Source organism: Giraffa tippelskirchi, chromosome 6 (genome assembly GCF_054371585.1).
Source record: "Giraffa tippelskirchi isolate mGirTip1 chromosome 6, T2T-mGirTip1v1.2.pri, whole genome shotgun sequence".
NCBI lineage: Eukaryota > Metazoa > Chordata > Mammalia > Artiodactyla > Giraffidae > Giraffa > Giraffa tippelskirchi.
Window position 1 is genome coordinate 10,913,158 of NC_137280.1, and position 14,889 is coordinate 10,928,046.

The following is a 14,889-nucleotide window of genomic DNA, read 5'->3' on the forward strand; positions in this document are numbered from 1 at the left end:
TTCTATAAGTTTATATTTAAGAAATTCAGCTTCTAAAATCTTGAAACATTGAAAATAGATTAAATATAACATTAGGAAGCAAGTAGATAAAAGAATCAATGGTGAACTACACAGAACAATCTTAAGGGAACTGTTGATAATGATAACTGTGAAAATAATATATGGCTATTATTCAGAAAGGATAAACACAGTTCTCAACGTAAACAGGAAAAGAGTTAGGCAAGACTTTTTTTACGCTCAACAGTAATTATGTAATTAATCAAAAGTTAACTTAAAAAAAATATTTTTTCAGAGAAAACAACAAAATTCTGTAAAGCAATTGCTGCTGCTGCTAAGTCACTTCAGTCGTGTCCGACTCTGTGCGACCCTATTGACGGCAGCCCACCAGGCTCCGCCATCCCTGGGTTAGCCTTCAATTAAAAAATAAATAAATTAAAAAAAAAAAAAGATTTCTTTTCTAAGCAATGAAGTACTTTGCAAATGGTACCACTGGTCTAGAGCTAGATTAATTTTAGTAACAGAAAAATACTTTATTTCAATCACTTCCATTTAAATCACTTGTATTCAATATTCTAATACTAAAAGAACTCATTAGAAAACATATATTAAGTAGTTACCTTTAGCTTAGTCTCCAAAATTTACAAACAGCTTATGACACTTAAGAGCATCAAAACAAACAATCCACTCAAAAAATGGGCAGAAGACCTGAATAGACATTTCTCCAAAGAGGACATACAGATGTCTGACAGGCATGGAGAAAGATGTTCAGCATCACTAGTTATTAGAGAAATGGAAATCAAAACTACAATGAGGTATCCACCTCACACCAGTCAGAATGGCTGTCATCAAAAAATCCACAAACAACAAATGCTAGAGAGGGTGTAGAGAGAAGGGAACCCTCCTACACAGTTGGTGGGAATGTAAATTGGTACAGCCACTGTGGAGAACAGCATGCAGGTTCCTTAAAAAACTGAAAATAGAGCTACCATATGACCCTGCAGTGCCATTCCTGGGCATGTATCTGGAGAAAAACATGATCTGAAAGGACACGTGCACCCCAGTGTTCACTGCAGCACTGTCTACAATAGTCAAGACATGGAAGCCACCTAAATGTCCATCAACAGAGGACTGGATAAAGATGCAGTATGTGTGTGTCTATGTGTGTGTGTGCGTGCTAAGTCGCTTCCAATTCTTTACGACCCTATGGACTGTAGCCCGCCAGGCTTCTCTGTACATGGAACTTTCCAGGCAAGAATACTGGAGCGGGTTGCCATTTCCTACTCCAAGGGATCTTTCCAGGGATTGAATCTGTGTCTCCTATTATCTTCTGCATTGGCAGGCGGGTTTTTACCACTAGTGCCACCTGGGAAGCCCAAACACGTACACACACACACACACATATATACATACATACATATACACATGGTGTATGCACACACACACATACATATATATACATACATATACACATGGTGTATACACACATATACACATATACACATACATACATACACACATGGTGTACATACCTATATATACATACATATACACATGGTGTGCACACACATACACACATACATACATATACACATGGTGTGTACACATATACATACATATATACATGGTGTATACATATACACACACATATACACATATACACATGGTGTATACACACACATACATATATATATATATACAGACATATATACATGGTGTACATATACACACAGCATACATATATATACACATACATATACACATGGTGTACACACATATACATACATACACACACGATGTATACACACACACATATATATATACACATAAACACACATACATACCTATACACATGGTGTATACACACACACATATACACATACACACACATACGTATACACATGGTGTATACACACATACATATATACATACATATACACATGGTGTATACACACATATACATACATACATATACACATGGTGTATACACACATACATATATATACATATACATATACACATGGTATATATACACACACACATATATACACACATACACACACAATGGAATATCACTGCCACTAAAAGGAGTGAGATAATGTCATCTGCAGCAACATGGATGGAATTAGAGAGTGTCATACTGAGTGAAGTAGGTCAGACAGAGGAGGAGAAATATCATATGACAGCTCTTATATGTGGAATCTAAAAAGAAATGATAGAAATGAACTTACTTACAAAATAGGAGACTTACAGACTTAGAAAACCAACTTATGGTTGCCAGGGGGAAGGGAGAGTTAGGGACTTTGGGAAGGTCATGTACACACTGCTATATTTAAAATGGATAACCAACAAAGACTTATTATATAGCACATGGAACTCTTCTCAATGTTATGTGCCAGCCTGGATGGGAGAGGGGTTTGGGGGAAGATGGATACATGTATATGTATGGCTGAGTCCCTTTGCTGTTCACCTGAAACTATCAAAACATGGTTAAACGGCTACACCCCAAAACAAAATAAAAAATTCAAAGTTAAAAAAAAAGTAGTTACCTTTTGAAGCAGGTGGTGTGAAAAACCTATTCTGACTGTGAAAAGCACCCCGTCCTCCCCTATTGCCTGAAAATCCACCACGTGAAGAGATCTTCTGAGACACTTTGAGTGGCCGTTTTGGTGGTGGTATTCCATCTTGAGGGACCACTTCTTTACTTTCAGCTGCAACAAAGTCATCCACATGCATAGATGGTGGTCTGCTTGTGTTCTGTTTTCTCTGACGAAAAATATCATGGGGTCGTATACCCTGTCCAAATCCTCCCCTGCCCCTTCCTCTTGGTGGTGGCACAACATGAGCTCTCTTGGCAGGTTCAATGTATTCAGATTTTCCACTATTAAAACAAAAACATTCCATGAACACCTCTCTTTTACATATTTCCAGTGAAAACATAAGTTAATCTTTGCAATACTGAAAACTGCATTATCAATTATTTCTTCTCCTAATTGTGTTAAATTTGCAAATATCCCTACCACCTTCCAGGGAAACACAATAAAACGAGCTAAGAATGGTATTCAATGTTTTACTGATATGACTAACAATTTAAAAAAAATAATCCAGTTCGCTCTTTTTCAAACCTTCTAAACTCTCATAAAGTATAACAATATAACAAATGGACCAGGTATGTCCTGGCCAAATTATTATCTTCTAAAAAACTTCAAGACGATATTTATGACACAAATATTATATCAGTGTCCTTTTCCCTTTAATAATCATGTGTTTTAAATTACGCTAAAATAAAATAAATAACCTTACTTGATTCCAATCAAGATCTTCAGCAAAGTATCTTTTACCTTGAAGTTATAAAGGTCTCGTGCTTGTGCTTCCCAAGTTTGAATCCTTTAGTCGTCTTGGTTCTTCCGGGAGATGACGGCTCCGACAGAAATGAGCGCTCTAATTCTGAGTGTAAGTCAAAGTCACTACAACATTTTTCAGAGAGCTCAATTAAGTCAACCTTTACCTGCAGTCATAAAAATGAAACAAAATGAAAAATATACCTTAAATGCAGCTATTCATGCAGCATTATTCTTTAAATGTAACTATTAATGTAACATTTGAATATAGCAATTACAATTTCCTATAAACTATATTTGATTCTCATAAGAAATTACAGGTCACCCCTCTTTCCTTCATCGTTTCAAAAAGCAACATCATTGGTAGTTTTTTAAAAAAAAGTCTTAGGAATTCAGCTGCTTTTATTCCAGGGGCTGGGGGTGGGAAGTTAGCATTCTTACTCAAAGAAGGGCTATTAGTCTGAGATCTTTGCTGCCTGACAAAGAACTCAGGGTTTCTCTAAATAAATTAACAATGGAGTATCTCCAGAACTTTTCCAAAAGAATCTAAAAATAACATACTCCATATCCTCCCTAATACATCTATGAGAAGCATCAAACAGGCTCTGTTAAAATCTTTAATTATACTTTTACCTATTCAGTATTAAGTTAAAGAATGTCAATTCCCATTTACACTATAATCACTTCAGCAAATGTCTTTTTTACATTTCCCCAAAGAGCAGATACACAACCTATTTTTCTCCTTAAACCCAAATACAGAAATTAATTATAATTTTGTCAGACACTCTTCTATATCAACAAATATAAGAAACCAAAGTGCTTCAGAGTACTTATGCAAAAACATGGTTTTCCCCTCTTTCTCAAATATACAGATCATTAATTAGAAAGAGGCAAAATCAGTACATAAGAAAAAATAGTCCTGGACACCATTAAACGGGCAACTGACATAAAAATAGTGCAGTATAGTCCTGAGACAGACTTTTGACAGCCATATGTCATCTATTTTAGTACTAACAACATGCAAAGAAACAAAAAAACAACAACTTTTTCCTAAATATTTAGTAATAAAATTACTTATACCAAATCCAGATCTGTATCAATCTCCTCAGCCTGAAATGGAGCGAACCACATAGATTTCAATTGATCATCCATGACATCAGCTAGCACGTACGCAGTTCTAGAATAGAAAAAGTATTTCTTAAAAAGCAGAATTCCAAAATCAAGTATTTTGGCTTAACTTCTAAGTAAAACCTGTGAACAACAGAATTAAAAATACTACCCTCTAAAATATTAGCAAAATTAGCACTTTTAAAAAGACTCCTTCAAAAAAAAAGAATTAAGTATCCTTAAAAACTACTAACTTGGAAATTAATCCTTTTGTAACAAATTTTGATTTTTCAAATAAAATAAAACAGAGCCCTAGCTTTCTTTCCAAAAAGCCAAATTTATAACACTGTACCAAATGTGCAATTTTTCTAAATTTAGAGAATAATTTCATCACATTACACACTCATTATCTCTAGAAGGACAGTGCTCCAAAGATCAAGAGGCATAGTCTCTAGACCAGGGATCAGTAAACTATGACCCTATTTGGCCAACCTGCTTTTGTATAGCCTGCAACCTAGGAATGGGTCCCACATTTTTAAAGCTTTTTTAAGAAAACTGAAAGAAACAAGCAAAAAGCTACAGAAGAGTATGCAACAGAGACTGCACGTGGCCTGCGAAGTCTACATCTTTTCTTGCCTAGCCCTCGTCCGTTGTGCTGTGCTGTGTGCTCAGCCATATCCGGCTGTCTGCGACCCCGTGGACGGGAGCCCTCCAGGCTCCTCTGTCCATGGAATTTTCCATGGCAATTGTCCATGGCAAGAATACTGAAGTGGGAAATTTTCCTGACCCAGGGGTCAAACTCTGTCCCTAGCATCTCCTGCACTGGCAGGCAGATTCTTTACCACTGTGCCACTTGGGAAGCCCTTACAGAAAATAATTTGCTGGCCTCTTCTAGATCCCAGCCATTTGCATGTTTCCCACTATCTACTCAACCACAAAACAGTGCTTGTTTCACCTGTTGTTAAACAGATTCTGGAGCGATTCTGGAGCTGAAAGTACTGGTTCCACATCCTGGTCACCAAGAGGTAAAGGATCACCTGATGACTCTAGCATCTGCTTAAGTCCAACCACATTGTCCAACAGAGAATCCAGATTGTCATCATCTTTTGAATGCTCCTAGATACAAACAAATGCAGAATAAGAAAATGCAGGTAAAACTTGAACATGTATACCCATAATCTACTGACTCTTTAGTAGAAAAGGTGGTATTCCATTACTAAGAAATTTGGAACACCATCAAGAAATTAGCAATATTAAACATATTAAGTAAAACAAACGCCAAAAACACTTGCCATTTTATTTCTAAATAATGGTATCAGGGGGCACTCTGCATTCAAACAATAGATCATTCAAAAAGTATTGCCTTCATGTACTCCTTAAAATTCATAATAGTATGGAGGACTTCACTCCAAATCATTAATTCAGAGTATAAATACCCAACTGAGAGTTCACTATTTTTAAAAGTCACTATGAAAACTTGTACTAGTCAAATTGAGAAGAAAGTATGTCTTAGGAAGGAGCTGTTTTTGTTTCTGGTTTTTTTGTTTTGTTTTTCTTTTTTTTACCAAAACAAGCTTCTCTAGTTCAAGGAACAAATTTTCTGGACTTTCTTCTTTGCTTTGTAGAAGCTGTTTTAACTCTGCAGCATTAATACTCATCGTCCGTGCTGAATGAGCTCCCTCTACTTCCATGAGACCACTATCGTCTCCACAACATCCCTGTAAATGTCACACACAAGTTAAATTTGAGAGCAGAGAAATTTGCAAAAATGCTTCCAAAATTTCTCAGATATTTAAGATTGCGGCAATCTTCCCCTCAGTGTTTTGGTTTTTACATCAGTACAAATGGTTGGTTTTAAGAATTAGTCAGCTCAAAACTGAAACAAGTTTATCTTTAAGATTCACAAAATAAACAGGTAAACACATTTCCCAACAAAAATATCCAATGACAAACACACCGGGGCTTGCAGAAGAACAGAATATACTAATTGATACTCAAATTAATAAAAACGCCTGCTATAACAGCTAAAAAAGCTTAACTTTCTCCTCTGGAGACAAGGCAAACAACTAAAGAGAACAGTAACCATATATTTAAGACTATGTGTTGTCTACAGATGTCACACAGAAAGCTATTATTTTCTGCTTTAAAAAATATGCTACTTATTATGTAGCATATTTTTCAGTGAATGTGGGAATGGTGAAAAAAATTTACCAGACAAAGCAAATCTCAGTTCATGACAATAAATCCATCCATATTGTCACATATCAAAGAAAACTTAAGTAGTTTCAAATCTTTAGAACACAGCCCTGTTTTAAACATCTCAACATGAATATCGGTCCCACCAATTCAGATTCAGGACTCAGTATTTTTAAATTAACAGTAACATTAAAATTTGTTTGTAGCTCCTACAGTTTTTCCTATAACTGGACACATTTCAGTGAAAACTAAATGAAAATTATTCTCCACAGATTTCCACTCAAACGGATACTGTACCTGAAGCACACTTGCTCCTTTCAGTACTAGAGTAAGGACTCATTTACATGGCATTAAGGAAGAGGACATGCAATTTTAACGAGAAATTCAATAAACCATATGTCTACAAGTGTTTTATCTGCTCTGTTTGGAAGTGGTGATAAAGGGTATGTTGATGATGGTCTACCTCATGCTTTATTTTTTTTAGATGTATGAATTAACAGACTAAATATATTTTATAGAAATAAGTATATTAATGAGATTACAAATTATCAAGGCATCTATCTGACTTCTTTTCTCACTTAGTTATTCATACCACTTTAAACAGGTGGGAAGTTCAATACAGCTGAATCAAAAAGTATTACATGTTAAATGTTGGTTGCTCAGTCATGTCCAACTCTTTTGTGACCCCATGGACTACAGCCCGCCAGGCTCCTCTGTCCATGGAATCCTGCAGGCAAGAATGGTGGAGTGGGTAGCCATTCCCTTCTCCAGGACATCTTCCTGACCCAGGGATTGAACCCAGGTCTCCCATATTGCAGGCAGATTCTTTACTGTCTGGGCCACCAGGGAAACATTATAATGATTATTATTTTTCAAGGTCAGGAAAAGCAGAAGAAAATAATCAATTTTTTAAAGAGAAAAACAATGAATGAATTAAAATATTTGGAATAAAATAAAAAATAAACTATTTGGAATGATAAAATTTCACCTCTCCCTACTTTGCTTCTTCATTATTATAAACAGAAATTGTTTGAACAAATAAAATACATTTTAAATTCTTATCTACTTGTTATTAAAAACAGCCTTAGAAAATCTAGAGTCAAATTTAGCATAATTTGAAGACTGCTCTCGCTCTCTCTCTCTCTCTATATATATATATGTATACACATTACTGTAAAAAGTAGTAAAAGAATTTCTAAGGAGATTTTTTTAAATGACAATCTACAAAGTGATTTCAGGAAAATGAAAATTCTATCAAATATGTGATACCACTTCAGATCTCCATAATCATTTGTCAAATGGTTTAGCTATTAAACTGTAGAAGACACTATGCAATTACACTAGGAAAAAGCCAGTAAGACATGGTCTCTGACCTAAGTGACATAACATTCCGGTAGTGGAATAGGAAATGATAAGTAGTCATATAGATGATCTATAAAAAGAAATCCAGTAACATGATGTGAAGTATACAGAAAGAAAAGTAATATTAAAAGGCTTCACGAATTAGGATGTGTTAAAACAGGCACTATAAATAGATTACAGTTTGACCAGGGAGAAAGAGAGAAAGAGAGAGAGAGAGCAACAAACTAACAGAAGCCTGGCCAAGGAGATACATATAAGTAGAGGAGATTTATGGATGATGGCTCCCAGGAAGGGAGAAGTGGTTGCAAAGGTAGCTTTTTGCCACACAGTGAGCAGTCTTGAATGCCATGCTAAACAGTCTGGAATTTATTCTATAGACACCAGAAGTTATTGGAGAGTAGAGTGATATGATCTGCTGTCTGCTTTAGGAAGTTATGAACTCATACAGAACTATTCAGAATGTACCAAAGAAGTAAATGCTTGGAAGGAAAAACCGGAAACAAAGCTGACACAGTACTCTGCAAGAAAATATCAAAAAACAGCTAAGAGTTATACAAAAACTGAACATAAATTCTGGAGTGGGAAAGGACAATAAGTCAAACAAAAAACTCACTAGAGGGGGTCAAGAGCAGATTTGAGCTGGCAAAAAAACCAAAAAGAATCAGTGAACTTGAACACAGTCAACTGAGATTATCCATTTTAAGGAACAGAAAGAAAACACGAAGAACCACGAGCAGCCTCAGAAGACGCTTGTGGAGATGCTATCATGAGCACCAATACACGCACAGTAAGGGGTCTCAAGAGAGGAGGAAAAGAGTCAGAAAAAATATCTAAAGAAATGGTGACCAAAAACTACACATTTGGTGAAAAACATTAATTTACACTTTCAAGAGGCTCAACAAACTCCAAGTAGAACAAATTTAATCCACTCTTAACACATGATCAAGAGCCAAAAACAAAGAATCTTGAAAGCAGTAAGAGAGGTGACTCAACTAATACAAGATTAACAAGTGATTTATTGTCAAAAACCATGGAAGCCACAACGCAGTAGGAAAACATATCCAAACAGCTGAAAGAATTAAGAATGATACCTAATAAATTCTACTCTTAACCATCTATTGTTTTTATAAATCAAAAACCCATACTTTCAGTGGGGTGAGGACATACGAAAAAAATAGTATTTAAGTTCCAAGTTCCAAATAACATCATTCCAAGATATTTTTGAACCCAAGTGATTTTTTTAACATATATGTAAGTTTGTAAATATGAGAAATACCAAATACATATATATACACTTACCATTGTATCAGAATTAAGAATTTGTCTCATAAATTCCAAAAATGAAGATGCAAGTTCACCTGTGTCTTTACTAAATGTGCTGACCACTCGTTTCAGTAAACTATGCAGAGCATTACTATTTTTCCTTAAAGAACTGTAAATAAAGAAAATAGAGAGGCAAGGTTTTAAAATTTGACCACATAAATCTGGTATGAGACATGATCTATCTCAGTTCAGACAAACAAAATTTAGCATATTAAAATGTTACATTTCAAGAAATGTAAAAAAGTACTTTGGTTTATCTGTCATACAAACTATGTAACAAAGCATTTCTTTCTATAGTTGATATCTCCTTTTAAAGAAGATAGACTTCAAAAGAGTTTCCCTCATAGCTCCAGCCATAAGGAATCCACCTGCAATGCAGGAGATCCAAGTTTGCTCCCTGAGTCGAGAAGAGAGGCCTGACGGGCTACGGTCCACGTGGTCGCACAGAACTGGCCACAACCAGCATGCATGCACGCAAACTTCAAAAACACAGAAAGAAAAAACACTCCCCCAAATAACAAAGCTACAAAACTTAGCAAATAAACTTGCAGGTTCCTTTTTGAATACTTTTTATAACCTGGGGATTTCTCTAACATAAGGAAGTTATAGCTGTCTCGAAAGCCTAACTTATATAATAACTACAAAGGATGATTATCTTTATGACACTGTAATCTGACAGAAAGAAATCAAAAGTATAAAGTAGGCATCAGTAAACTTTTAATGTAAATATTTATCATTTTTAGGCTTTACAGGGTTATACAGAACTCAATCTGCTCTCTATACAAAATAGCAGTCTTAGTCACAACTATTCAATGGCCAGTGTAGTGGGAAAACATCTGTAGACAGCATGTAAATACTATGTTCCAATAAAGGCTGGATTTGGCCTGTGGCTCACAATTTATCAACCTCTTATACAAACAGGTTTCAGTACAAGAAATAATCCTGCTATGTGTCTAAAATCATGACAATACATAGTCCTGCTAATATTATGCATTTACATAGTTCTTAGTTGATCAAAATAAAATTTCAAGACTTGGGTAAAGCAATAAAAAATGGAGAAAGATAGGATTCATGCTCATGAGAATGTTATAAAATAATGAAATGGGCAAGGCACAACAAACAGGAATGTTAAACTTACTGTTACTTACTGTTAAACTTACTTACAAACTTACTGTTAAACATAGAGATAGTACAGTCAATGGAAAAAGCATAGGTTAAAAATTGGATTATACCAATTACTAGCCTCTACTTATAAGCTTAAAAGAATGAGCCTTATTTAGATGGTCTATCAAAAACTGGGGTCCACTGCACACCCTTTAGAATGTCCACAACTAAAAAAAACTAGCAATACCAGTATCTAGCATTTTGTCACTCTTTGTAGAGAGGTTGTCTATGAAAGGGTGGCACACTAGACTGCTGGGGTAATGGCTTCTCATGGAAATGTGATAGCAGATACATGACAGTCAAAATCCACAGAACTATATATCATAAAACATGGATGAGGTTACAAAGAAAGGGGGAAAGTTAGCATCCATCCTCTGACACTGTATTAGAATCCAAGTATTTGTATGGACTCATCTTTTAAAACACATTCATACAATAAATAGGTGGGAAAAAATGTAGATTTTTTTTGGTAAATGCATGAGTTAGGACCCATATATTTCCCAGCCCTACTCAATGAGAAGAACCAAAATTAGTGACATTAAGTTGAACAACAAAATAAATAACAACATACTGTTCAATTATTACATAAGAAAAAAACTTAATGTCCACAAGTTCGTACAGATATAAATACCCAAATAAGTACATAAATGAGGGAAAAGTGATGAATTCATCCTTACAGAAGATAATTAAGTGAAAAAGGAATAAGAAAAAAAGGAAATCACTATTAAAACACCATGGGCTTCCCCCAATGGCTCAGCTGGTAAAGAACGTGCCGAAGGAGACACAGGAGACACGAGCTTGATCCCTGGGTCGGGAAGTTCCCCTGGAGAAGGAAATAGCAACCCACTCCAGTATTCTTCCCTGGAGAAATCCATGGACAGGGGAGCCGGGCGGGCTTCAGTCCACGGGGTGGCAAAGAGTCAGATATGACTGAGTGTGCATGCACACACACATCAAAACACCACAGTAAAAACTGACATGCGCCAAGATTCACTGATGGACAGTAAAATGAATGCATGAAAATTTTAAGTAGAAATAGGACATTTACATAGTCTTGAAGTATATTATTCAAAATGTTTAGTATTTAAAAACAGAAAATTAGTAAGTTTGCTGTGCAGAATCCTAGCAGACAGCATCTCAGTTTGGTGACCAAGGTTAGCACCATCAGTAATGCATGATATATTTCCCGATATGACATACTTAGAAAAACACATTGCCTCTGTAGTGTCCTTCTCAATAAAGCATAACCTCAATCTAATTATGAGAAAATATCAGACAAACCTAAACTGAGGTACATTCTTCAAGCACTCTCCAAAAATGTCAGAGTCATAAAAAACAAGCATACAGGAGACCAAGGATACAATAAAACTAACAGCAATGTAGGATCCTGTTGTGGATCTTGAAACAGAAAAAGAACCTTACTATAAAAACTGGTAAAATCTAAGCAAGTTCTGTATTTTAGTTAACAGTATTACGTCAAGCTTAGTTTCTTAATTTTGAAAAATATTCAATGGTTATTCAAGACATCAACATAAGGACAGGGATAAGGGTAAGTTGGATGAAGGGTATATCTGAGCTCTGTACTATTATTTTGTAATTTTTCTGAAAGTCTGAAATCATCTCAAAACAAAGTTTTTTTGAGTGAGGCCTGTCTCAGGACTAGAGGATATAGTGATCTATTTATTTAAAAAGCCAGATCACACTATACCTCTGCTCAAAACCTTATGATGCCCCTTGTGTGTATGTGTGTATGTTAGTCACTCAGATGCATCCAACTCTTTGTGATCCCACAGACACGTGATCCCATAGCCTGCCAGGTTCCTCTGTCCATGGGATTCCCCAGGCAATAATACCAGAGTGGGTAGTCATTTCCTTCTTAGGGAATCTTCCTGTCCCAGGGATCAAATCCGGGTCTCCAGCACTACAGGTGGATTCTTTACTATCTGAGCCACCAGGGAAGCCTACAATGGCCCTTATAAGTAACCCTAAAGGTCCTTGATGACCTGCCCTTCCCTCACCTACCCACTATCTCTCTGACCCGGGGCCCTGTCATTTTCCGATTTGCTTACTCACTTCAAGAGCAACCACCACAGTCTCCAGGCCATTTCTCAGACAAGTTAGGCATACTATATGCAATTGCTCTCCCCCCAGCATATTAACATGTTTCACTCACCCCCCTCAGTTCTTTGTTCAAGGGTCACCTTCTCAGTGAGGAATTCCCTGATTACCTCCTCAAATTTCAAATGACAACTCTCACCCTCACTTCAGCACTCGCTATTCCTTTGCTCTATTTTATGTTGTTCTATAACATGCTGTGTATTTTATTTACATGTTGATCATCTGTCTACTTCTCCCAGAATGAAAGCATCAAAAAGACAGGAATTCTTTTTTTTTTTAATTAAATCTCCAGCACCTAGAGCACTGTCTGGCCCAGAGAGGAGGGTATTCAATAAATATCTGTGAACTAAATGACTCTAACATTCCTTCATAATGTCTATTATGAACCAGGTTTCTAGGTGCTGGAGGGAGTACAGTCAAGAAAATACAGTTCCTGTCCTTGTGCAGATTATATTCTAGTGAGGGAGACAACCAAATAAGCAATAAGTCTATATAACATATTGTCAAAATATAAAGGGGATAAGGAATGGGGACACAAAGGATATGCATTTTAGGCAGGTATTTAGGCAGGAAATATATTGATAGATACCTGAGTGAAGTAAAAAAATAAGTCCTAGAAGAAACTAGAGAAAAAGCATTTTAGGAAAGAAAAAAAAAATAGGAATGAGCCTGACAAGGAGCCAAACTGAGAATAAAAGAGCTATGAGAACAGTCAGAAAGATAAGCAAGAGTTGGATTGTGTAAGAACCCTAAAGATCAATATCCAGTTAGAATTTTATTTGCAGTTCAAGAAAGCCAACAGAAGGATTTAAGCAAAATAATAATGACACATACCTTGTTTTAAGTTTAAAAAGATCAATCTGAGTGCTAAGAAAATATTTTTTATAGGGACAATACTAGAAGTAACAAGAGAAGACTGGAGGCTATCGCAATGGGTCATGTAAGCAAATACAATCGATGGGACAGGGGTGGTAATGATGGAGATGGAGAAAGGAGATCAGATTCAGGATGTTTTGGAAACATAATGTGCTGGACTTCTTGACAGACTGGAGGCAGGGAGAAAGGAAAAGAGAAGCAGCAAGAATCTTCACATTTAATGTTTACCAAGATAAGCAAGACAGAAACATGTCTGAAGCAAGAATATCAAGAGCTCTGCTTTGGTTCAGCTTGGGTGCCCGTTAGATGGCTAAGTAGAGATGTCAAATAGATAGATGAGTTACCTGGAGCTCAGCAGAAAGATCCAAGCTAAAGATACAAAAGGAAATAGGTTACAGTGACTTACGTGAACCCAGCAGAGCCAACAACGTCACATAACACGCTATGGAAGCGGCGTGCAAAGGCTATTTGTGAGAGCACCTAACCCAGCTAGCAATGGAAGAGCTAAGGAAAGTTTTTTTTTTAAATTAGGTTTAACTGGATGTGTAGTGTATAAGATGAGTTTAAAAGTATATACAGTAAATATCTGGGCAATAGGAAAAAGACATTTAAGAAATAAAATTTAAAGACTTTGGCAAAAGACTGGGAGGTGGCAGGGGGAGAATTTGGATGTTCAGCAGGTACCATCGACTGAGAGAGAATACAGGAGGACAGGCTAAGCAGGGGGAAAGATGGGAAGCAGCACCAAGCACTATACCTGGAACATATGTTTTCAATCAATGTTATAAGAATTGATGAGAAGCACAAATACATGTTGCCTAAACCTTTCGATCTCATAATCCTACGTACTTGTACAAATTCCCAGGGAAACTATGTAGTAGCTATCTAGCTCCTTAGTGAAGAAAAACATGAGGGCATGGACACCGATGGGGAGCAGAAATCACACCTGAGAGACTGAGCAGCATGAGATTTAAACCATTTCAAATCCATTTCAGATCAGCCACTCCTCCAGAGAACAAAACACACAGCATCAGCACCTTCAGCTTCGGAGTCCAGAACACCGCACCACCACCATCTCTGAAGAACTAGAAGTGTCTATGCCGACCAAACAAGGATCTTCGAGCACTGAATTAATGACCCCGGGATGGTAAGATTTCCTTCTCAATTTACATTGCCTAAAGGTTTTATTACTAGTATATCTCATTGTTAATGAATCTTTTCCACAAATTCAAAATTTCTCCACGTGAAAGAAATCATACCTTCCACCTTCTACATAACATCTATGAATTAATTAATATGGGGGGATTAAAATACAAGAATATAGTAAATTTTTACCACTTCCTAGTGGCTCAGTGGTAAAGAATCCACCTCCCAATGCAGGAGACGTGGGGTCAATCCCTGAGTT

General features: G+C 36.3%; 1 protein-coding gene across 21 annotated transcripts in view; it reads right to left on the reverse strand.

Annotated features, from left to right (window-relative positions):
• VIRMA (vir like m6A methyltransferase associated) overlaps positions 1-14,889 on the reverse strand; it is a 149,950-nt gene that overhangs the window by 1,832 nt on the left and 133,229 nt on the right. For 11 of the 21 annotated variants that reach the window (XM_081496955.1, XM_081496956.1, XM_081496957.1 and 8 more), the window contains exons 17-21: positions 9,303-9,435; positions 5,401-5,561; positions 4,419-4,515; positions 3,339-3,505; positions 2,547-2,878 (exon numbers count right to left, since the gene is read on the reverse strand). In XM_081496955.1, the coding sequence (XP_081353081.1) occupies positions 2,547-2,878; positions 3,339-3,505; positions 4,419-4,515; positions 5,401-5,561; positions 9,303-9,435 (890 nt within the window). Of the gene's footprint in view, positions 1-2,546; positions 2,879-3,338; positions 3,506-4,418; positions 4,516-5,400; positions 5,562-6,010; positions 6,164-9,302; positions 9,436-14,889 lie in introns of all 21 variants that reach the window. The other 10 variants (XM_081496951.1, XM_081496949.1, XM_081496954.1 and 7 more) reach the window with 1 other exon arrangement.